Here is a 26,114-nt window from a genome sequence, read left to right as displayed (position 1 = left end):
TTCAAGAAGTTTGCCAGGGGCACTCATTAGAGATACAGGACATTACTTTTGAACAGCACCTTTGTTACCGGATTTAAATACTGGAATTGCCTTACTTAGCTTTCAGTCATATTTATTTATTTTATTTTATTTTATTATACCTCAAGGGTCCCGCTAGGGACATTACATGAGGGGTGTAATAGTGAGGGGTGTAATATAGGACCTCACCTGGCAATAATGATTGTCGAAAAATGTTTCAAAGTATTAAGCTAGAAGGAATGACAGTGTGCTTCAGCGCCTTGTCTGTCTACTCACTTAGTCCCGTCCGAGCACTGTTTGTTGCCGTCCTAATGATGTACCAACCAGCCCAGACCAGCACACTCCTTCACTGCTTCAGTATCTTTAGAGTTGATACCGTGAACCCCAGTGCAAGCAGATACCTTAAGATTAATGAGGAAATGCCAGGAGCTGTTATGGTTGTCTGTTTCATAAATGGGTATTCTACTTCTGTCAATGAAGTCATATTGGAATGATTTTCTTTTGTTACTCAACAGAGAACAATGTTATCTCAGCGTGTCAACATGGTTTTCGGCCCGGTTTTTTGGCAATAACACAACTTATTGAGTTTTCGCATGATATTGCTACGGTGCTAAACAGCCGAGGCCAGCTGGATGCTATATTTATAGACTATGCTAAAGCTTTCGACTCTTGCCGTCATAGAAAACTGCTTCTCAAGCTTCGTAAGGTTATTAAAAATGACCAACTAATTTCTTGGATTGCTGATTACTTGCATCACAGACGCCAGTACGTTTCCTTTAATAAAAGTAAGTCCAATACTATAGAAGTTACATCTGGTGTGCCCCAAGAATCTGTGTTAGGCCCGCTTTTATTTATAATCTATATCAATGACGCCGTGAAGGTCACTGAAAACTCACCAGTTAAGCTACGGTTATACGCAGACGATTGTGTATTGTATTCCGAAGTGTCGAATGCAAATGACCAGTCAGTATTAAATGAAGTTTTCTCTAAGTTTTGTGCTTGGAGCGATACTTAGCAACTAGCACCTAACCTAACAAAGACAGTCTCGATGACCTTCACGACTAAGAAAACAGCTTTGCACTTTAATTATGGTGTCAGTGGGACTAAAATTGCACATGTAGATGAATTCAAGTACCTCGGGGTAACTTTTGCTCATAACATGAAATGGCAGAAACACATAGACTGCATCCACTCGAAGGCACTTCGCAAATTAGCATATTTAAAACGTACATTAAAAGACGCTACTAAGGATTGCGAACTAACTGCATACAAGACACTGATCAGGCCAGTTTTGGAGTATGCGTCCGTTGTCTGGTCCCTGTATTCTTCTTGTGACGCTAACAAATTGGAATCTCTGCAAAACAAAGTGATAAGATATATTTACAACAAATATGACCACCATTTTTCACCTTCTTCACATGCCCATGACCTATCGCTTGACACACTTGCACACAGACGCACGCGTGAGCGTCTTATCACTTTGCATAAAATTGTACATGGGTCTTCGGTTATTGTGACACCGGTTTCATTTGTGAAGTGTCCTGCGTGTGCAACTTGAAGCACTCACCCCCTTAACCTTTTTCCATTTCAATCACGCTTGAACACTTTTAAATTTTCATTTTTCCCGTCAACAGTCGAACTCTGGAATGGCCTTGACGGCTCACTTCGACAGTTACCTCCCGCACAATTTGCGAAAGATATCTATCACATCTCTCATTAGTTCTAAGACCTGCTGGTGTACTCTTTATTTTTTTGTAGCTTTGAATACATGCCTTTCTTTACACACAATATTGTTTGTACTGACCATGCACATATGTAACATGCTCTAGTGATTGTATGCTATATAATGTTTGATTTTGCCTATTTAGGCTACTCATGTACCCACCCCTGCAATGTCTCACACTGAGACGGCAGTATTTGTAAATAAAAAAATAAACATAGCACAAAAGTGATTTTAAGAACGGATGTGCAGTCCTCTCGATCTACCGGAACACCGTAATCATCGAGCAGTGAAATAAGAGCAGAGGTTGACGCAGGTCGCTAAACACCGGGGAAGATTTAGAGGACTTTTTTTTTTTAAGCAGCACAGTACCCAGTGGCATACCCCAAGTTGGTTTAGAGCCTGGTTCCTTCCGGCAAAGCAGCCCGATGCTCTACCCATTAGACCATAAGCAACCAGTGACACAGGTTGACGGGAAAATGGTTAAACACAGACCCTAGAATGTGCGTGAACTATCCTCAGAATGCTAATGGAATTGCAAAAATGTTACAATCACATTGTAACATTTCAGGCAGTGTGCCTGCCTGAAAGGGCGTAAAAAAACCAGCTTTTGCGGTTGATTGATAAACATGAACCCAGCTGTAACTGGAGGAAGCATCCCTTTGTATGGATCTGCAGTTAATTCATTTTTTGTGCCACAATACTTTATAAGTCTCTTGCATTTCTTCATGTTTTGTCTTCCACTGCTTTAGAATTTGTGAAAATTTACATCTTCAGTCGGCTTTTTGTGATACGTTGTGTAGCAAGTCTACTAAATCAGTCTTAACAATTTTGAGCTCTGGAAAGGATTATATGGTATAGTTGATTTTGCTAGTCAACTCATGAGCAATCTGCTACTGCACTGTACCGTATTTTCCAGTGTATAAGACGTGTTTCTTTTTCTGAATTTTTCGTTGGTGCGTCTTATAGAACGACTTATGCACATTTTTTTTCCAGAAAAACTGCCGTCAAAATCGGATTTGATGTTATGGCTATGCGAAGTGCTCTGGTTGACTTAATTGCTACGGGTTCTGTGTGCGCTTTTGAGGTACCGGGTTCTTCTCGAGATCGAGTTCTTGAGCGCCGTGCGAGAAGGACGGAGCAGCAACGCAAGTGGTGGCAGGCCGACCGCGTGTCGACCATGAAGTCGTTGCATCTGCAGATTGCTGTCGAGATACGGCGCGCACTGCAGCACAAACTATGCAGTTGCTATCAGAGTACAAGCCGCCACCTCCCGTGCTGCCTACCGGCTTTCCTCCCTTTTGGGTGATTCGGCTCACTGTCGCACGCTTTCACTCGCACATTCAGCATACGGCGCATGGGGACGATGTTATCGCCCTTGCACTTTATATGGAACATTGCGGCAACCACAGCAGCAGAAATGCGCCTTGAGTGTCCGTATCATTGCTGTCGCAATTACATGTAAAATATATGGCGCTTGCATTTGACCCGCATTCACGGAGTGAAACGTCACTGTAATGTTTTTAAATTGCTTACCGAACGAACAGGTGCGTCTTATACACCAGTGCGACTTATGACATTTTTTTTTTAAACTGCTGTTTTGAGGGCAATGCATCTTATACGCAGGTGCAACTTATAGACTGGAAAATACGGTACTTATCTATGCATGTTGAGTTGTTGACATGAGTTGAGTCATATAAGGAAGGGCTCCATTTTGCCTTGTTAAGTCATGGTTGAAAATTTCAGTGAAGGGTAGTACGGAACTGCTGTTTCATGCCAGTGGAATATTGCTGGTGCAGTTCGGCATTTGACAAGGAGCACAAGCACAAAGTGGCCATCAAGAAGCTGTCACGGCCCTTCCAGTCTGCCATCCATGCCAAGCGCACCTACCGAGAACTGCGACTCCTCAAGCATATGGACCACGAAAATGTGAGATGGTTTTTGCTGGAGCCGACTGCAACAATGATGAGATAATATGAAACGGGCATGCGCTTCTGTGCATCTTTGCACATTAACATCATGCGCTCATTCTAACTTCTGGATAATACAGGTCCACCAATTCTGGTAGCGGTCACAGTTTCGACAGTTTCCTTCCAGTCCGCTAGTAGCTGCAGTTACAGGGTGTCTAACGACCTGAAAAAGTTGGGGAATTTTGGAGCGCCTGGGAAAATCGTGGAATTCTGAGGGATTTTTTTCGTTTTAGTGAGTAAAATCATGGAAAATGACTGACCAAACTTTAGTCCAAGTTATAAACTCAGGTAAATTGGTCATACTCTGCAGCACTGCAAATTAGCTTTCTTGCACAAAAATTCTGTTTCCATTCACCATAATAAACGAATTGAATTGCGTGCAGCGCTGGCTTCTGGCCCAATGCAATGCAAGGGCATGCTTAGCCCCTGCATGCAAGACAGTGCGACCTTCTACTGCAGTACAGTTGTTTATACGCAGGGCGTCCCCTACGTGAAGTGTCTTGTATGTTGCACTGAAGGATAGTGGCAGGGGTGGGCCTGGCATGTGTACAGCATGAATTTCTACTCCCAGTATGCAGCGCCTGATTGGAAAATGCGACAGGAAGAACTCAGTGCTCCCGCTCTTGTGCCAAATGTGATTTCTTGCACCATCCTTATAGAACAACACTATTTTGTGCTGAAGTGCACCAAAATTAGAGACTGTGCAAAACGTGTGTGGTCTGAAGACAATTTGGAGTGGTCTGCAGACATGCATAGCACGCATGATTAAAGCGGCCTAATAAATCCAACTCCCCGTTATCTGTACGTTGTCAAACGATAATTCAGGCTCGATGGGGCCTGCCTTGAAGTCTGACTAATTGGGAGTAAAAAATATTGCAATTCATCGGAAGACAAGTGACTTTATTGCACAAGTGCGGCTGGCCCGGAAAGGCGTGGTCCCGGGTTTGAGTTCCGGACCAGGACAAATTTTTCTTCAACTGCGAGGCTTTTCTCTCGTGGAACCCGTATGGGTTTCCTTTGTAGCAATTGCTACGATTGGGTGGATGTCTCATTTTCCCTTTAAGTAGCTTACAAGTGTGCCATATCCTGGATGGCCACTTTTGGGGATACTTCCGCAAGATATCTTGTAACTAGTGTCAGACGCCGATCGACGGCATTCTTGGCACTGTGCCAGGAACGCTATCATCAGTCGGCGTGTGTGGTGCTAGCCATTTGAAATGTCCTGAAATTGAAAGAATCCTTGACAGAGATCATCCAAAGATAAGGCCCAAATGTGTCAACGCACTGCTGTACACTTATATTCTTGCCTACGATCTGGTCAGTCTGTATCTCAACTATTGTCATGCTGTTGCCACAGATACAATTAATGCGTGCACCAAATATTCGACCCCTGGCAGTGCTTTCGTGTAGGTAAAAAAATGGTGTAACCACATCAACTGGCTCTCCAGACTAAGGCGTGCATTGCACTGAACATGTACTGTGCATCAGTGACGAGTGCTGAAGCAGTAACCCAACTTTTTTCCTTCGGTAACAAAAAAAAAATTAAAAAAAATCATTGAACTACCTAAACACGTTATTAAGAAGTGCTGCTGCCTAAGGAACTATTATTGGTATTGTGGGCATTTATTATGCTATTCATTGTCATCTGTACATGATCATCATCACATGGGGTTCACATGGGGGTCTTCTTCATCATCGCTTGTGGGGCTCTCTCTTGTGTGTGAGCTATGCTCTGGGCGTGGTCAGTTCGCCGCATCTCCGACGCGCAATAAACGTTGTGGTAACTGCTGCGTCACAAGTGGTGGAGTGTGCTCTTCTGTCCTCTGTTCTCTAACTCCCCGCTTAACCTCCTGGAGCTTCGATCAGGTCATCGATTGTGCCAGCTGTCCGCCAGCATGTCTCAGGACCCGCCAACAGGCACTTCTGAAGTAGAGCTCCAAGACGGGCTAGTTGGTTGACATGCATGGTATATTTTAACTGCGCTAACCCACACGGACAAAGAGGAGGCAGACAAAATGTGCGCAGACTTGCAACTGAATGTTTATGTAGTCAAGAATTCGATGAAAGTTCGTCTGGTCAGGTAACATGATGAGGAAGAAGATGCGGTCACTGACCAAGTCAAAGTAATACACAGAGACGTTTCGGGACCCGTACGGGTTCCTTGTTCACACTAAGCAGGCAAGAGCCGTAAGTCGCTTTTTATACTAAAATGTGACGTAATGAGCGGGTGTAGCTGGCAGGGAGATTGCCATCTGTCCTGTTGATAGTGTCCTCCGTGGTCTGAATAAACACTGATTCTAATAGTAGTCTTGTGGCCGGATTCTTCTCCTTGGCTATTATAGTGGCGTTATCCCAATTTATGCAGTGACCGTGATTATCGGCGTGCTCTGCCAGTGCGTTCGACGCTTTCTTGTTGTTGCAGACGTCCCTCCGATGTTCCTTTAATCTTCTGGTGAAGTTGCCAGTTTCGCCGATGTAACTGCAGCTGCAGTCTGCGCATGGTATGTTGTAGACAACACCAGGGTAGCTCTTGCTGTCTAATCGATCTTTCACGTTAACAAGCTGATTTCTCAGTTTGTTGGAGGGCATGTGCGCAACGCGAAGGTCATACCTTGAAAAGATACGGCTTAGAGCTTCGCTGACCCCAGGAACATATGGAACGCCGGCGCGTCTTCGGAACGACTTGCCCTGGGATGGCCTGGGAGGGAGGACACGATCTTCATTAGTCTTAATAAATTTCTTTGGGTACCCGTTCGTCATTAATTCGCGATGGATTGTCTGAAGTTCTTTCCTGATTTCGTCGTCACTTAAACAGAGGCGTGTTGCCCGCTTCACCAGAGAAGAAACAACGGATTGCTTGTGACAAGCTGGGTGGCACGAATTAAAATTTAGGTAGTGTCCGGTATGCGTCGCTTTCCTGTGCACAGCAAACGAGAGCTTATTTCCGGTTCGGCCCACCTGGACGTCGAGGAAGGGAAGGCTGCTGTCGCACTCGTATTCTGCGGTAAACTGTATTGCTGCCTCTATCGAGTTGAAAACACGCAGGAGCCGTGGGGCATTATTCTTATTTAGGATGCAGAAGCAGTCGTCCACGTAGCGGACGAATATCTTGGGCGCGGGAGCGAAGTCGGCAAGGGCCTTCTGTTCAACTAGCTCCATGACCAAATTGGCCGTAGTAACGGAGATGGAAGCCCCCATGGCAGTTCCGTGGATCTGCTTATAACACTGCTTGCGGTAGGTGAAATACGTGTTGCTTAGGCAAAATTCTAGCAGCTCGCAGACGTCCTGTACCTTCAAAGGTGTGCGCTCTGCGAGCGTTTCGTCCGCCAGCAGGACCTTCGTGCACGCCGCTACGGCCAAGTCGACAGGCACGGAAGTGAAGAGCGCTCTGAAGTCGAAGGATACCATCACGTCTTCTTCATCCAGGGAAATGTCGCGCACTTTTTCCATGAAAGCTGACGAATTGGCAATGTGCGTTGCTGTTTTTCCGGCGAGTGGGCCCAACACTTGGTGTAGGTAACCCGAAAGTCGGTGCAGCGGCGACCTTGTGAAGTCGACGATGGGCCGTAGCGGAATGCCTGGCTTGTGTACTTTGGGCAGGCCGTAAATTGCAGGTGCAGACCCATTGGTACACAGGAGGCGATAGTAAAGGGGCTTGTGCTGCGGCGGCACGAACTTAAAAATATTGGACAGTAGCTTCTGCAGTTTCGTTTGAAGGCTTGCCGTGGGATCTTTTTGTATGGTTACGTAAGTATCCCCGTCCAAAAGCAAATCCGTCATCTTCTGATCGTACTCACTTCTGTTGAGTATTACGACGGCATTTCCCTTGTCCGCAGGAAGTATGGCAATGGAGAGGTTGTTTCGGAGGCCCTTGACGACGTCTTTCTCAGCCGGTGAAGGCCGGGCTTGAGGGTCGCGTGTCCGCCACTTGGACAGAACACCGATAGCGCGGGTACGAGCTTCGTCTCTTACTTTGGAAGGAAGCTGTGCGACGGCTCGCTCCACGGCGCAGACCATTCTCGTCGGGTTGGGTGAGGCACCAGAATTGAAGTTCAATCCCTTGCGTAGAACGGCAGCTTCAGAAGCAGTAAGCTTGTACGAGGACAAGTTAAGAACGGCAGCTTTAGTTTGGGCGGGCTGCTGCGACCTGAGTGCGTCCAATTTGCTTTCTTGCGACTGTCTGCAATTGCGTTCCCTTAGTGTCGCCATGAATCACGCCAATTTCAAGCTTCACGCCAATTTCATGGCGACGCTAAGGGAACGCAATTGCAGACAGTCGCAAGAAAGCAAATTGGACGCACTCAGGCCGCAGCAGCCCGCCCAAACTAAAGCTGCCGTTCTTAACTTGTCCTCGTACAAGCTTACTGCTTCTGAAGCTGCCGTTCTACGCAAGGGATTGAACTTCAATTCTGGTGCCTCACCCAACCCGACGAGAATGGTCTGCGCCGTGGAGCGAGCCGTCGCACAGCTTCCTTCCGAAGTAAGAGACGAAGCTCGTACCCGCGCTATCGGTGTTCTGTCCAAGTGGCGGACACGCGACCCTCAAGCCCGGCCTTCACCGGCTGAGAAAGACGTCGTCAAGGGCCTCCGAAACAACCTCTCCATTGCCATACTTCCTGCGGACAAGGGAAATGCCGTCGTAATACTCAACAGAAGTGAGTACGATCAGAAGATGACGGATTTGCTTTTGGACGGGGATACTTACGTAACGATACAAAAAGATCCCACGGCAAGCCTTCAAACGAAACTGCAGAAGCTACTCTCCAATATTTTTCAGTTCGTGCCGCCGCAGCACAAGCACCTTTACTATCGCCTCCTGTGTACCAATGGGTCTGCACCTGCAATTTACGGCCTGCCCAAAGTACACAAGCCAGGCATTCCGCTACGGCCCATCGTCGACTTCACAAGGTCGCCGCTGCACCGACTTTCGGGTTACCTACACCAAGTGTTGGGCCCACTCGCCGGAAAAACAGCAACGCACATTGCCAATTCGTCAGCTTTCGTGGAAAAAGTGCGCGACATTTCCCTGGATGAAGAAGACGTGATGGTATCCTTCGACGTCAGAGCGCTCTTCACTTCCGTGCCTGTCGACTTGGCCGTAGCGGCGTGCACGAAGGTCCTGCTGGCGGACGAAACGCTCGCAGAGCGCACACCTTTGAAGGTACAGGACGTCTGCGAGCTGTTAGAATTTTGCCTAAGCAACACGTATTTCACCTACCGCAAGCAGTGTTATAAGCAGATCCACGGAACTGCCATGGGGGCTTCCATCTCCGTTACTACGGCCAATTTGGTCATGGAGCTAGTTGAACAGAAGGCCCTTGCCGACTTCGCTCCCGCGCCCAAGATATTCGTCCGTTACGTGGACGACTGCTTCTGCATCCTAAATAAGAATGATGCCCCACGGCTCCTGCGTGTTCTCAACTCGATAGAGGCAGCAATACAGTTTACCGCAGAATACGAGTGCGACAGCAGCCTTCCCTTCCTCGACGTCCAGGTGGGCCGAACCGGAAATAAGCTCTCGTTTGCTGTGCACAGGAAAGCGACGCATACCGGACACTACCTAAATTTTAATTCGTGCCACCCAGCTTGTCACAAGCAATCCGTTGTTTCTTCTCTGGTGACGCGGGCAACACGCATCTGTTCAAGTGACGACGAAATCAGGAAAGAACTTCAGACAATCCATCGTGAATTAATGACGAACGGGTACCCAAAGAAATTTATTAAGACTAATGAAGATCGTGTCCTCCATCCCAGGCCATCCCAGGGCAAGTCGTTCCGAAGACGTGCCGGCGTTCCATATGTTCCTGGGGTAAGCGAAGCTCTAAGCCGTATCTTTTCAAGGTATGACCTTCGCGTTGCGCACATGCCCTCCAACAAACTGAGAAATCAGCTTGTTAACGTGAAAGATTGATTAGACAGCAAGAGCTACCCTGGTGTTGTCTACAAGATACCATGCGCAGACTGCAGCTGCAGTTACATCGGGGAAACTGGCAACTTCACCAGAAGATTAAAGGAACATCGGAGGGACGTCTGCAACAACAAGAAAGCGTCGAACGCACTGGCAGAGCACGCCGATAATCACGGTCACTGCATCAATTGGGATAACGCCACTATAATAGCCAAGGAGAAGAATCCGGCCACAAGACTACTATTAGTATCAGTGTTTATTCAGACCACGGAGGACACTATCAACAGGACAGATGGCAATCTCCCTGCCAGCTACACCCGCTCATTACGTCACATTTTAGTATAAAAAGCGACTTACGGCTCTTGCCTGCTTAGTGTGAACAAGGAACCCGTACGGGTCCCGAAACGTCTGTGTATTACTTTGACTTGGTCAGTGACCGCATCTTCTTCCTCAACTGAATGTTTAGTGGGTGAAAATGACATATATAAAGAGGAAAAATGAATAAATCTGATTGGCCATCCAACCATGGATAAGTTGACATCACATAGTAGCATCTAAAAACCCCACCTTGCAATCGGCTAGTGACACCGAAGGTTCGCTTACACACCCACGTGTAGTTTTTATCTTAAATGCTTTAAACAACTCCCTAGTACTATGGTCCCTATGACGGTACAAAATTTTAGTTTGTTTAAGAAGTGGAAGCCAAGTTTCCTTGTTTAGTTTTTTACAGTCATTGCAATGCTTAGCCACGTGGAAATAACCATCTGAACTGCTATTTGTTTTATGTTCTTTCAGCCGAACATTAACACACCTGACCGATGTTGAAGCTAAACATTTCGACAGAATTACCTGTCTGGTGGGGAAAATTGATTAAGACTTAGAGATTGATGCCAGACAAAACCGAGAGCTGCTGGATGCCGCTCTCGAGCTGCCCTCGAGAGCGGCATCCAGCAGCTGGACCCTAAAGTGTGGGAACCGCTCAGACTAAAAGCAATAGGCATAATAAGGTGCAATAACAACCACAGAAGAGAAAGAAACTTGTCTTCTGACGAAATAAGAGCGCTGAGATTACTGAAAGAAGATAAGAACATTGCAATCCTACCAGCGGACAAGAGTAACTCAACCGTCATGTTGAACATGCAGGACTACGAGGAACCATACTGAACCCTACTGAACAGCCAAGACTACGAAAAATCAAAAAAGGACCCCACCACAAGGACCCAATCAGTACTGAATAAGACGCTGGTCAAAATTTTCCGAAACCACCCAAATTCTCGAAATTTTTATCTAAAATTAATGTGCAGGAACGGGCAGGCACCAGCTTTTTACAGCTTGCCAAAACTCTATAAACCCAGAATCCCCTTATGGCCAATCGTAGACTTTTCGTGCTCCCCACTTTGACCACTATCCACATACTTGCACCAGATTATATCACCCCTCACCGGAAGGACAGCATCCCACGTGCGCAACCCCGAGAACTTCATCAAGCTCATACCAAATGTACGCCTCGAAGACGATGAATGTCTGGTCTCTTTTGATGTGATCTCTTTGTTCACCAGAGTACCCATTCAGTTACAAGGGATGCCCCGGAATGCGACGACACATTCGACGAGAGAACCCCCTTGAGTGTAGACAAGATCTGCTGCCTTCTCGAGCTATGCCTGTCAAATACCTACTTCACCTTCCGAGGCAGCTACTACAAGCAGGTGAAAGGAACTCCCATGGGGGCCTCAATTTCCGTTACCATGACCATGGCCAACTTAACTATGGAGAATATCGAAGACAGAGCGCGCTGAGTACTTTTTCCCCGAAGCCAAAAGTTTTCCTCAGGTACGTGGATGATTGCTTCTGTATCGTGAAGGAGTCGCAAGTCGAAAACCTGCAGAGCCATTTAAATTCCATAGACCCTGATATACAATTCACGTCGGAGCGCAAACAAAACGGATTGCTACCATTCCTAGATGTACAAGTTACACGAACCGACGGCAGTCTAAAATTTTCAGTCTACCGAAAACCAACCCAAACAGGCCGCTACCTACACTTCGCATCCAACCATCTGGCAAGCCACAAGGCATCGGCTGTAAATTCTTTATTGAAAAGAGCCGAAGCTCATTGTACATTGGAATCAGATCAAAAGAAAGAAAGGAGAACGGTTCTCAACGAACTCGGAAGGAATGGCTATATAACGGAATTCATTCGAAAAACCACCCTACAAAAAAAAGAAAAAACAAACTACGAGACCTCCAACCATTGACTTCCCCTCGACCACAGAAACGAGTGTCCATCCTATACGTCAAAGGTACCAGTGAAGCTCTCAGTAATATTAAAAAAAGAAGGCCTCAAAGTCACGCACAAACAGATGAACACTTTGAATATCCTCCTTCCTAAACCAAAAGACCGTCCACCAAAGCTCAAGGCGTCGTCTATAAAATCAGCTGTGCCGACTGTCCGGCGTCGTACATCGGGGAAACCAAAAATCTAAAATAAAGAATCAGACAGCACGAAAATGACATCGGAACATTCAACCGAACACGCAGCACCATCGCCGAACATTCCGAACACGCCGACCACAAGATTTCTTTCCAAGAAACCCAAATCCTTCAAACAGAGACAAACTGGCGAAAAAGGCTACCAATGAAGTCATGGCACATTCAGAATACGGCGGGCAATATAAACCGCGTGAAGGGCATCCTTCCTTCTTTGTATGGTCATGGCTTGCAGTCGCGACGAAGGGAAGAAAAGAGCTCTAGGTCACCAACACCAAAACATCTCGTCCCCCCCCCCCCCCTTGTGCCCCCCATCAACGGCATTCCAGCGAGTAAAGGGCCCCTAGCATTGGTCAACCCAGCCGACCAGCAACGCCGCCCCCCCCCCCCCCCCTACCACCTCTACCACTTCTTTCGTCTGTCAAGAACAGGTGCCCTGTCAAGTGTCTCCCCACCTTACGCTCTCTCCCCCTTCCTCTCCTTGCTTACGATGGACCTTCTAAAAGCGGCACACCGCCACCTCCGAAGAATACCCCCTGAAGAAGGAGCCGAATTGGCTCCGAAACGTCGGGCTAATAAATTCCCTTATTTGGTTGGCGTCAATCTCTAAGTCTTAACCTGACCGATGTATACACACCCATAAGAAAAAGGAAATTCATACACTACTGCGCAGGCGCAGGGGACAATGGTTGACCCTCGCTCCAGGGGCGTAGCCAGGGGGGGGGGGGTTGGGGGGGTTCAAACCCCCCCCCGAAATGTTTTGCACACCCCCCCCCCACTTACCCACCCTTTGTTCTCGTCGCTTCGCGCTGACATAATTCAAGAAACCGGTGCTACTATCACAATTTCATACCTGGGCGCTTCCGTTTGGGTTGGTAATTTACAGCGAATCATGTCTGCATATGGAAAAAACTGTCACGGTGTTTGTCTAGGCTTTGATACTCTGTGAAGTTTTGGGCGAGAATGTGGCGGCCGCATTCTGAAGCAACAAACGCGCAACAAATGAAGCAACAAATGCGGCAGCCGCATTTTAGATGAAGGCGAAAATGCTCGAGGCCCGTTTACTTAGATTTAGGTGCACGTTAAAGACCCCAGGTGGTCGAAATTTCCAGTATACATTTCCGCCGCTTCCCTTCAGGTGCCGGTTAGGCAGCGCTCGCGCAGGATCTTATTAAGGCTCATTTACACCGGCGACTGACAGTGGTCGCAAAGCGACCAGTCGCAAATGGTCGCAAATGGTCGCTTTTCTCGAAAAGCGACTATTTTGGGCCAGTCGCTCGCTGCTCGATTTTTCAGTCGCATGACCGTGGTCGCAAAGCTGCTCAACCAATCAGCGCCGCGCCGAAAGTGATATTTGTGTTAATCCGGCGCCCTCCACGGCAAATGCAATGTCCACGCCACCATGTGCAGACTACAGGTGTCTTGTGATGCTGGGACGCAGCAGTTGCAGCAACGTGTCGAATGTACGCGGTCGCATTCGCTGGAAGCTAAACAGCAGGAAAAGAAAGCACAACACAGATCCTTTTTCCAGCTGCCGTTCGTTGGATGAGTACGCCACCCAAAGGTGAACAGCGGGTGAACTGTAATATTATGCACCGAATCCCACGCAATGCGAACTAGAAATTACAACTTGCTCTCGATAATACTCGTTGTCATGCGCGCACAAAGTTCGGGCAGGAGGCGGCTTGCGTGGCCGGCCACTTCACGCCAGCGGAGGCACGGGCGCGCCCACCAGCGTCGCGTTTTTTTTGGAGGCTTCCGCGCTGCAGCGAGGGCTGACACCACGGCAGAGCACATCAGCACAGTGAGGACGTCTTCCTCTTCGCTAGCATCGAAATCCATGGCTATTGCCGGAAGGCGAAACCAGAGCGAAGTGCGCGAACTGCGTAGATCCCTAGAATTCTCGCTGAAGAACGACAACATCCGGGATTGCGACTTGCAGGTCGCGCTCAGCCGGGCTTGCCGGTGTGAACATCGGTCGCCTTCGGTCGCTTTTTGGTCACGAGTCGCAAATGGTCGCGCGACCTCCTCAAGTCGGTGTGAATGAGGTTAGTCTGCGCGCGAAACGTCTCTTGTTTGCGATTGCGCCCCTACGGAAGGCTGGTAGTTACTGTTGTGTTGCTGAATCCCAAACCAGCAATTACGGAAGGCTGGTAGTTGCTGTTCTGTTGTGGAATCCCAAACCAGCAATGTACACACGAAGGGGTTGATGCCAGCAGTGAAATTCCACCGACTCGCAACAGAATGCTCGAAACAGACAGCCGACAAGCATGGATTACTGCTGTGCGCAGTACAGCGTAAGTAAACTCTTGTTGCAGGCGCTGACAGATCTTGTCGGAGTTCACGCGTCCTGAGAAATTGATTATGTGCACTATGCACTGAACAAGACCGGAGTTCATTCCTGCATCACTAGTACACCAATCAGTCGAGATTTTGTGAGTTACAAGGCCGCTTCCTGTTTACACCGGCGTAAGTGAAGCAGAAATGAGTTGCACGCACTACTTAAAATGCGTACACATGCCATATCTATGCTGTGCGGTGAAATATTCTGTACAATTCTAAATCTGTTGACGTAAAGGCAAATGACGGCTGCATGCTCGCACACAGCGACGGACACAGCGGCCCGTGCACTTGCCGCAGGAAATGCAACCCTCTCGTATGAGGGAGCAGGGCGACGAAAGCTTCGGAAAAAAAAAAGCATTACGCGTTTTTGCGCGTATTTAAGTTTTCTAGCGCAAAGACGCAGCGAACAAGCTATTGCTATGGGTGTAGGTATAGCCTGGTCACTCGTGCATTTTCACGTGTATAGCCGTCCTTGACTTGTTAAACGCACTTCGCCCCGACGAGGACGACGCCATCTACGCTTAACGGAGATTAACAATCAATGATGTCTTCTCCGATCGGTCTCAATGATGCGTTTTCGAAGACTGGTCCATTCAGTGGCGCGATGAGAGACCGTTGCTCCAAACGCCCACTGTACCTGTCGTACTGTATTTTACGGAGCTTACTTTACTTTTATTGCGATAGCAATTATATGGACACTCAAAAGCAGATTTCTGCCGTCGGCGTCGCCGTTGCCGTCGCCGTCGCCGTGAGGTTCCGTATGACGTCAATGGAGATGAAATCGTCGCCGCGGGCCGAACGCTGTATGTGCGAGTGAAAGGGCGCGAGGGACGCGCGCTTTCACGGGGAGTGAACGCACGGCGGAGAACAAACGCGCGTTCTGCGCTGTTCTGCGCGTTAAGGGCTGCAGAAGTAGGCGTCTCTTTCCTCCTCTACAATCACCATATATGTAGAGCAAACGTGCCTTCTTCCGACGCGCGACAGGCCGTGGGGGAAGGGGGGGGGGGAGGGAAGGGAGGCGACGTTTAGCTGCGGCACCCAGTGCTTATTTATATCAGAGGCTCCGGCAACAGTCATCAACGCCGCACGCATTTTGAGCGAACGCGGGCAAAACGCCGACGGCGTCGACAACAGTTCTGCGTGTTGCCGGTGCTGCTGCATGTCCAAGTTTATACAGCTGATAAAGCTGCTATCATTACTCCGTATTGCTCTCTTCAAATTTGCTATCGCAATTGATGCTTCGCCTTTCAGGTGAAACTGCGACAACTTTTTTACTTAATTTCTTCACAAGCACACGCGAGGGGGGGGGGGGCGGGGGGCGTCCTATATCTTTGATATACATGTAGAGAGTCAGCTTAAACTACCGATATTTATTATCGATCACGTCACGTAAAGGAAAGCAGACGCTTGCCCCCCCCCCCCCCCCCCCCCCCCCCCGGTCGGGCCGGTGAACCCCCCCCCCCGAAAAAGATTTCTGTCTACGCCCCTGCCTCGCTTATGCTCAATCATGCTGAAAAAAGGGCTGTGGTTAGATGCCCTGTCAATCATATTCATTACTTTAGCACATAAACGCGACATTTTCTGAGGGGCTGAGAATACTACGCTGACCCCATACCGCTGCCCTACATTCTTCCAATTGTGTACAACTTTGTGCTGGTACGGAATCGCAGCATATGCTCTTTTTTCTTTGTTACTAGTGCGGGGTGTGTGCACTACTTTTAACTTTCCTTACTAGTTTATCACAGGTTGCTCCAATTACAGATTTTGGGTATCCAGCATTCGTCAGCCTAGTCACTTGGAAACTAACACTTTTCATTACTACGGGGGGGGGGCATGACTTCTGTAGTGCTGCATCTATGCACGACAAGGCAATTACACTCTTTACAATCTTTGAATGCCTCGAGGAAAAATTAAGGGGGGACTTATGGGACCTTGGTTGATAAAACCAACATGTATGGAATAACTCAAAATGCAGACGTATGTCTAGAAATTGCAATTCATTCTCTTGGGGAAGTTCTATAGTAAAATTGAGGCCCAGCCCCAACCTACAAAAAGCTTCCTTCACTTGAAGAGACAGTTCTTCAAGCCTACTTCCGCCTAGAAAAATCAGGTGAGGAAGCTCAGCCCCTCAGAAGCTGTCGCGTTTATGTGCTAAAGTAATGAATGTGATTGACAGGGCATCTAACCACAGCCCTTTTGTCTGCAAGATTGAGCATAAGCAAGGGTCAACGATTGTCCCCTGCGTCAGCGCAGTAGTGTATGAATTTCCTTTTTCTTGTGGGCGTGTATACATCGGTCAGATGGCTAGGTGTATTAATGTTCGGCTGAAAGAACATAAAAAAAGTAGCACTTCAGATGGTTATTCCCACGTGGCTAAGCATGGCAATGACTAAAAACTAAACAAGGAAACTTGCCTTCCACTTCTTAAACAAACTACAATTTATTTTGTACCGTCATAGGGACCGTAGTACTAGGGAGCTGTTTGAGGCATTTAAGATAAAAAACTACACGTGGGTGTGTAAGCGAACCTTCGGTGTCACTAGCTGATTGCGAGATGAGGTTTTTAGATGCTACTGTGTGATGTCAACTTATCCATGGCTGGATGGCCAATCAGATGTACAGTGTAGGCCGCTTATAACGTAAGTCGCCGGAGTCGTGAATATCTGCACTATAAGCGGTACCGCACCGTAACCAAAACAACGATTTTCAAGCCCTGCACGTATGCAAAACATGTAGACCAAGCAGCCGCGCGTATCCGAGAATCGAAGCGTGCAACTGGGAGTTTTGCATCCGTTGAAATTTACTAAAGTTGAAAGGTTAATGTCCAAGTACCCACGATCTTCGCATGAAGCAGACAAAGTAATAATTAAACAAAAAGTCTCAGTTTCGCCCGAAAGGTGAAGCATCAACTGCGATAGCAAATTACAGTAAAAGCTCGATGATACGATCACGGCTAATACGAATTTCCGGATGATACGAATTTTTCTGTGGTCCCGGCCGAGCCCCATTACTTTGCAACGTGCTAGAGAACGGTTGTTACGAATCGATTTTCAGCCTGCGTCGGTTGATACGAATAAACGCCGCCCCACCGACGGCCGCGAATGAGAACAGCGCGCAGTCACACGCTTTATCTCCTTCTCTTTTGGTGCGGAGGCGCGGCGCCGGACAGCGCGGACTCCGCGACTGGACGCGAAGAGTTTGAAGCGGTGGCGCTTCAAGAAATAAATGCTTTTTACGTACATGTGCCTGAGTGAGTTCACCTCTGACTCTTTAATTTAGCTACAGTCGAATCTCGTTAATTCGAACACGCTTATTTCGAACATACCGCGCACCGACAATGCTCTTAGCAGCGCGCCAAATAACGTGGCGGCGCCTCCGACCGGCATTGCTCCGACACCGCCGTAGAGCAAAAGCTCAGGAGAGACCCAATGCAGCGCGCGAAGGAACAAGGGGGGGGGGGGGGAAGAGAACCCGAACCCGCGGCGGAAATTTCCCCCTCTCTCAAATTGCAAGGTCGCCGTTTCTGCATCGCGCCGGAACAAGCGTGTACGTGCCGACTAGAGTGTTCTAGACAACCGTATTCTAGCACACACTAGTGCCGACGTCTCAGCCACAGCCACGCGGATAAAATGGCAGTGAACCCTTCTCCTCTATTTTCTAGTCACATGTTGACCTTGCACGCTGCGGCAGCAGCGCAGAGGGAAGCAGCGGCGGAGGCACAGTCGGGCCAACGAAACTGCACCGCCCGCAAACGCTCGCTTCCCGATAACGGCAGAAAACGAAACTTCAGGGGGCGGCTAAAATAAGCTGGCGCCACGGCGGCGGGCGCGCACGGAGATGTGCGTACGGAGTCGAAGGTGAGAGAGCTATGAGGGAGTTGAGAGGGAGGGCGAGGGGAGCCACCGAAGCGGCGGAGTTGACGCGGCCAAATCCGCTTCCCTGCCGCCCTCCTCCCTGAGCTTCGATGGTCTCCGCGCGCACCCGTGTGTCGGCGCCGCCCGCTCGCTCCCTGAAGCTTCGTTTTCTGTCGTTATCGGGAAGCGATCGTTAGCCGGCGTGGGCAGTTTCGTGGCCCGCGCTTGCTATGCGCTTGCGCGCCGCGATATTTCACGACTCGCACCATTCGTGCATCGTGCTATGGTGCACGAATACTTCAAAAATACGTCCTTTTAATTCGAACAAATTTTCGGGCCCCCTCGAGTTCGAATTATCGAGATTCGACAGTAGTTTTAATTGTGTTTCGATGATACGAATTTCGGCTGATACGAATATTTTTCGTGACTCCGTGAGATTCGTATCATCGAGCTTTTACTGTAGTAGAGAGCTATAAGGTGTAGGGATAGTAGTTTTATCGGCTGCATAAACTTGACAATTCGCTTACTAACTGAATTAACAAGCTTGGTGTCAACGCGCACAAGCAAACATGAATAAACTCGATGACCACAGACAATCACTGTCAAAACGCAGGCATGGGGAAACGCGGCCGCCGCAGCGAGCGACGGTTCGTGCGGTCTATCGCTTCAACGGAAACTGAGCGGCGTAAGCACAGCGCATACAAAAGTAGCAGCCGTGTGGAGATCGCTTTCAAAATACGGTGCGCGCGACAACACCGATAGCCAACACAGGCGCGAATGCATTTGTTGGCAGAGTAGAAGCCGCCTCCTCCTCCCTCCCTCCCGCGCTGCCTTCCCGCTTTGCTCCTTTCGCGTGGGAGATAGCGTCGCCAGTTCCCCTTGCGCCTGGTTGCAAGATACTCATTTGATGCCGCAGCAAAGCGTCGCCCCCCTCCCTCCCTTTCATACCCCCCAAGGCCTTTCGTGCGATGGAAGTCGCATTCGCTCTCTGTGAAGGCGCCGTCCCCCGTGTGCTTTCACTCGCGGATACGGCGCGCGGCGATGATTTTATCACCCTTGGACTCATGCTCTACGTCTCATGCTCCTCCTCCGCATCGCCCTCGTTGATCTCCTCTCCCATCGGTGGGCGCACCTCGTTGAGAAGCGTGCTCGCTATCGCCCTTGTCGGCGAGATTTTCCTGCGGAAGCCGCATTATAACCGGTATTTCATCTCGCGTGGCTGCACTGTAAGCGGTATGCGTATACATGGAGTGCTATGGGAAAATTAACGGGAGTCTGAAAAGACCATACTATATCTCGTCCTGCACTATAAGCGGTTACGTTATAAGGGGTCTATACTGTATTCATTTTTCCTCTGTATATATATGTCATTTTCACCCATTAAACATTCAGTTGCGACTCTGCGCACATCTTGTCTGCCTCGTCTTTGTCCGTGTGGGTTAGTGCAGTTAAAATATACCAGGCACTTCTACATCAACCATCTCAGCCTCGACTACCCCAGCCTCTCTGTATTGGATTGTCAGTGGGCATCAGCATGATACCCATCTGTTTGCTGGACTTTGCAGTGAAGACGTTGAGAATTGGCTGGACGACTACGACCGAGTGAGTTCGGCCAACTGTTGGGACGATCCGTCCAAGCTATGTCATGCTGCCTTTTATCTCACAGGAGTAGCGAAGACTTGGTTTTTCAACCATGAGGTTGATTTCATGGACTGGGGCACTTTCAAACAGCAGCTTCGACAAATCTTCGGCACTCCGGCGGTTTGTTCCGTCCTTGCAAAAAAGGCGCTCGACACTCGCAACCAACAACCCGGGGAATCCTATACGTCGTACATCGATAATGTGATTGCTCTTTGTCGACGACCGAATCGGACAGGGTTCGCCACATCCTCAAAGGCATCGGAGCTATCGCTTTCAATGCGTTAGCTATCAAGAACCCCGCTACCGTCGCTGATATCGTCACTACTTGCCAGCGCCTTGACGAACTCGAATCGGTATGGTTGCAGCCAGACACCACTGCACACACTACCATCGACGACCCCACGTTACGAGCAATCATCCATGCAATAATTTGAGAAGAATTACAGTATCTCGGCTTCGCCGCAGGGCCTATGCCTCCTCATGCCTCGGATACCAATCTGCGAGACGTTGTCAAAGAGGAATTGGCATCCATGGCTGGTGCAGCGTACACGGACCCTCTAGCCCCTAGGGCCCCACCAACGTACGTACAAGTAGCCGCAGTTTTTCCAGTCATCGTTCCACCGATGCCACTAACACCATCGCCCACGTGGCTTCCATGACTATCAGCGCGCCTGCCCAACCCACCTATCCGCAGTGGCGTCCGCCTCGTCCCATCTGCTACTACTGCGGCACGTCTTTGCCGCAAGCGCCAGCAAGACGAGCGTTGCAAATATGACGTATACGAACGGGCTGACTTTTTGCCCGGAGCTACTTTCCAACGTCTAGGGAGCCTACATGACCAACGCCGTCCTTATTCTCCACCGCGCGGCCACTCTCCGTCGCCTACTGTAGCATCCAAGACGGCTCCGACGTACCGTCCTGCGAGACGCCACTCGCTGTCACCCCTTCGCCGCTCTACGTCCCCACTTAGACCTGCTACTCGATTTGCCGAACGTCGTCCGGAAAACTAAATTATGCAGCTTTTGGAGGAAAAGCTGCATCGAACGACAGGACAGAAATTCTTCCATCGCGTCTGTGTAATATGATATTGGTTGTAGTAGAAGGTGTACTAGTGGAAGCTTTGATTGTCACTGGTGCTATTGTTTCAGTTATTCACCGTGAATTGTGTTCGCGACTCCGGAAAGTTACGACCCCCTATGATGGACCTACCGCCATGTGCACTGCTCGTATTTCCATCGATAGACTTCTGCATTACGTACAATGTACAGTGCTAAGTTCTTGTGCCCAGCAGCTTATATTTGGATGGGATTTTCTTTCTACGGGCCTCCGCTTACATCTACTGCCGGCAACGCGTTCTCCACATGACCGACACGACCTACTCACTTCATGCAGATGACGCCCCACTTCACTTGCTTGCTGCAGAAGATACTGCCCTACCTCTTCGCCATTAGAGAATTGTTACTATCACATCTGACGTCATTGACCACGGCGACGTGCTCGTGCTACGATCTGCACACTGTCTAGCAAGAGGGATAGCCTTTGCATCAGGGTTGGTTCGGTTTGATACCTAATGGCTCTGCACTTCTCTACGCTACAAACCTGACATTCGAAAAGATTCTCATACCTAAAGGCACTACATTGGCTTGTGCCACTGCACCGAAGTCTATCTCTTTTGCTTCCTTTAAAGCAGCTTCCCCTGAAATTCCTTCTATTGGCTGGGCCGCACCTCTTTCTGCTCTTGCAGCTGCCATCAGTTCCGACCTGACACCTTCACAGTCACAACAGTTACTTGCTTTGCTCCAAAAACATGAAGCTTCGTTTGACGTGCATTCCACTTCGTTGGGAAAGACTTCGATTACGACGCATCGGATAGAGACAGGTGGTACATCCATCGTGTGCCGTCGACTGGATCGTGTATCACTAGCCAAGAGGAAAGTCATTGACGAGAACATCACCGACATGCTCCAACGGAACATAATACGCCCCTCTGCTAGCCCTTGGTCATCCCCCGTTGTTTTGGTTCGCAAAAAAGACGGCTCTGTGGGCTTTTGTGTCAACTACCGAGCACTCGACAAGATCACACGCAAGGATGTATACCCTATGCCGTGAATAGACGATGCCTTGGATTCCCTGCAGGGTGCTGAATACTTCTCGAGTCTCGATCTGCGTTCCGGCTACTGGCAGATACCTACGCATGAGGACGATAAAGAGAAAACAGCGTTTTCAACACCAGATGGGCTCTACGAGTTTAATGTCATGTCATTCGGCCTCTGCAGTGTGCCCGCAACGTTCGAGTGCATTATTGACACCGGTCTTCATGGCCTGAAGTGGAAGACTTGCTTGTGCTATCTGGACGATATTGTTGTTTTCTCGTCAACCTTCTCTCAGCACCTGAAACGTTTAGACGAAGTTCTCATGTGCCCTGTCAATGCTGGACTTCAGCTAAACACCAAGAAATGCCATTTTGCGAGCAAGACAATCAAGGTGTTAGGTCACATTGTGAGCAAAGATGGCATTCGTTCTGATCCTGACAAGGTTTCGGCAGTTCTGCACTTCCCTAAATCCCGCAAAGACCAAAGATTTGCGTAGTTCCTTATTAGGCCTCGCTTCCTATTTTCACCGATTCATACGAGACTTCGCCTCAATAGCGTCACCTCTGCACAAATTACTGGGTTCTAATGTTCCTTTTGTGTGGTTTCCCGAATGTGAATCGGCGTTTGCCCATCTGAAGTGTGCTCTTATATCTGAACCAGTACATCGCCCATTTTGATGAAGCTGCTCCTACCCTCCTGCATACGGATGCTAGTGGTCACGGCATTGGTGGCATTCTCCTACAGCGAGACGACTCTTTAGGTGAGCAGGTCGTCACGAACGCAAGTCGCAATCTGACAAACATCGAGAAGAATTACACCATTACGGAGCAGTAATGCCTAGCTATCGTTCGGTCTGTGCAGAAGTTCCGACCGTATCTCCACGGCCGCCATTTTACCATGGTTACAGACCATCATGCATTATGCTGGCTTTCGATGCTGAAGAACTTGTCTGGACGACTTGGTAGGTGGATTCTTCGTCTGCAAGAATACGACTTTACTATTACCTACAAGTGCGGTAAAAAACACCAGCATGCAGACGCGCTTTCTCGCTGTCCGCTTCCTACGACACCATGCAACAGTCCTCCAACTACCTTCCGTGGCAAGCTTTCACACGATCCCTCTTCACATACTTTCTCATTGGCCACTGTAGACGAGATGCCTCCACACGACAACAGATTATTCCAATCTCACCAACTTGCCGACTCTTACTGTCGGCGCATCATAGACCACCTTCAAGGAGCTTTGCACTCGCCTAACGCCTGCCTTCATGGACAGCTGACACAATTTAAGATTGACAACCGTGTTCTCTACCGCCATGTCTATCACCCTGACGGTCAACGCTGGGTTTTGTCCTGCCACGCTCTCTACGTGCTGATGTCCTGCAGGCTTCTCACGACGACATGACTGCTGGTCACCTTGGTTTCCAGAAAACCTATGACCGCATCAAAGGTCGCTTCTACTGGCCCGGCTTGTCCGCCAGTGTAGCGAGGTATGTCGCTTCCTGCGCCCTTTGTCAGCATCGAAAGCTCCCTACATCAGCCCCAAGCGGACAACTGCAACCGGTTCTGTATCCGTTGCAAACATTAGAAGTCGTCGGCATTGACCTGTATGGTCCTCTTCCTCTGACTCTCACCGGTAAACGATGGATTGTGACAGCCGTTGACCACTTGACACGCTACGCTGAAACAGCTTGTGCGAGTTCTGCCTCAGCCTCTGAAATTGCTGCGTTCATTCTTCAAGCCTTAGTATTGCGTCACGGTGCTCCTCGCGTCATCCTGAGCGACCGTGAAAAAGCATTCCTCTCGCAACTCGTAGACGACGTACTCAGAGCCTCCGGAAAGACCCACAAAACTGCCTCCAGTTACCATCCGCAAACCAACGGCCTAACAGCGATTTGCACAATATGCACAGTGTAAAACTTCAAATAAAAATAAAAAAAGTAGTAGTACTCCCTACATGCATTAGACGGGTGCTCGTTTTTCGGAAGTTTTACGACTCGTAGAATGAAAAAACGAGACCCGAGCCAATATGTCAGATTAGGGGGTCTTACTGCAACCTCTGGCATCAAAAAATGCAACTTAGCAAGATCAGGATATTGGCTTGCGAATTTTCTATTCCCGAAAAATGAAGTGTACTTTGTGAAGTACGCTATGTAAAGTACGGGGGCAAGTGGTTCGAGCAATTAATGAAATTAATTTGTGAAAATATCTGTACAACTCTATAGCTTGCTGTCTTGAACAAAATGATGGAAATGTGGAGAGAAGCATACCTTGCGAATTTTATTGACATCCGTTGACATCGAAAATTTGCCAGAGTTGCCCTTTAATGGCTGCTTTTAGGAAGTCAGCTAGGAGAGGCCCAAATCGACAAAACATTTTGTGTTTTGGCTAAGAAAAAAAGTTAATCGGCCCTTCCACTCTGTGAAGATGGTTAACCAGCGAAGCTGAAACGTGCGGCCCCGGTGTTTATCACTGGGTTAATCCCAAGGGTTCATTAAGGTAGTTCTCAATTATGAGGGTGCACACACGTTCTGCTGTGACAGAAAGAACGACATCACCGACGGTATGCCCGCAGTCCGCCGCTGTCGCTTGCGTTCGATGTCTCGCATTTGCTCGGCGGCGTGGTTAGCAGCATTTGCCCGCCATTGCCGCTTGTGATTCTTCGAAATTAAATTGCTTCAAAATTAAATCTATCCGTCACGTAAGACAATGAATGGCTCATACCACCTTAAGCAATGGCTCATACTCCTGTAAACGCGGCCTCGCCATTACAATGACAGAAGTTAAACAGTGCGCTGGAATGATGAGCGGCAACGCAGCCAGCTGTGGAACCAGATGACGAAGATGAATGCAGGAGCTGTGGTACGTGCGCAAGCCGAGCACGAGCGCTACCCGAGGGGCGCCAACGAGCCAGCTGCGAAGGAAGTCGAAGACACTCGAGCCAATGCTGATGATAGTTTTCTGTACACAGGCGATTTTGCCTAGCCATATATGATTTCGCCTAGCCATATAAAGCTTCGCTTTAATAATTATAGTTGAGGCAGCATAACAAGCATAATCAAGGAGTACAGGAGGCATACGTAAATATCTTAGCAAATATCTACAAGGACTCCACAGCTAGCTTGGTTCTCCACAAAAAAAGTAGAAAGTTACCAATCAAGAAAGGGGTCAGGCAAGGAGACACAATCTCTCCAATGCTATTCACTGCATGCTTAGAAGAAGTATTCAAGCTCTTAGACTGGGAAGGCTTAGGAGTGAGGATCAACGGCGAATATCTCAGCAACCTTCGGTTTGCAGATGACATTGTCCTATTCAGCCACAATGGAGACGAATTACAGCAAATGATTGAGTGCCTTAATCGAGAAAGTGTAAGAATTGGGTTGAAGATGAATATGCAGAAGACAAAGACTCAATAGCCTGGCAAGGGAACAAGAATTCAGGATCACCAGTCAGCCTCTAGAGTCTGTAAAGGAGTATGCTTATCTAGGTCAATTACTCACAGGGGACCCTGATCATGAGAAAGAAATTTACAGAAGAATAAAATTGGGTTGGAGTGCATACGGCAGGCATTGCGAAATCCTGACTGGGAGCTTACCACTGTCGTTGAAAAGAAAAGTGTACAATCATTGCATTCTACCGATGCTAACATATGGGGCAGAAACTTGGAGGTTAACAAAGAAGCCCGAGAACAAGTTAAGGACTGCACAAAGAGCGATGGAACAATAAATCTTAGGACTAACGTTAAGAGACAGGTAGAGAGCGGTGTGGATCAGAGAACAAACGGGGATAGCCGATATTCTAGTTGACATTAAGCAAAGAAATGGAGCTGGGCAGGCCATGTAATGCGTAGGATGGATAACTGGTGGACCATTGGGGTTACAGAATGGATACCAAGAGAAGGGAAACGTAGTCGAGGTTGGCAGAAAACCAGATGGGGTGATGAAGTTAGGAAATTTGCAGGCGCAAGTTGGAATATGCTAGCGCAAGGCAGGAGTAATTGGAGATCGCAGGGAGAGGCCTTCGTCCTGCAGTGGACATGAAATATAGGCTGATGATGATGATGATGAACAAGCATCTCTGCA

The 26,114-nt window shown here is 48.6% G+C and overlaps 1 protein-coding gene across 10 annotated transcripts in view; it reads left to right on the top strand.

Annotated features, from left to right (window-relative positions):
- Positions 1-26,114, top strand: part of LOC119431015 (mitogen-activated protein kinase 14A-like) — a 398,975-nt gene that overhangs the window by 21,851 nt on the left and 351,010 nt on the right. For 9 of the 10 annotated variants that reach the window (XM_049656873.1, XM_049656872.1, XM_049656875.1 and 6 more), the window contains one exon: positions 3,538-3,667. The exons of the other annotated variant lie outside the window; for it this stretch is intronic. In XM_049656873.1, the coding sequence (XP_049512830.1) occupies positions 3,538-3,667 (130 nt within the window). The remainder of the gene's footprint in view (positions 1-3,537; positions 3,668-26,114) is intronic. 10 annotated transcript variants of the gene reach the window in all.

Source organism: Dermacentor silvarum, chromosome 10 (genome assembly GCF_013339745.2).
Source record: "Dermacentor silvarum isolate Dsil-2018 chromosome 10, BIME_Dsil_1.4, whole genome shotgun sequence".
In the NCBI taxonomy this organism is placed as follows: domain Eukaryota; kingdom Metazoa; phylum Arthropoda; class Arachnida; order Ixodida; family Ixodidae; genus Dermacentor; species Dermacentor silvarum.
Note: the sequence above shows the minus strand (reverse complement) of the source record. Positions and strands in the feature narration are given on the sequence as shown.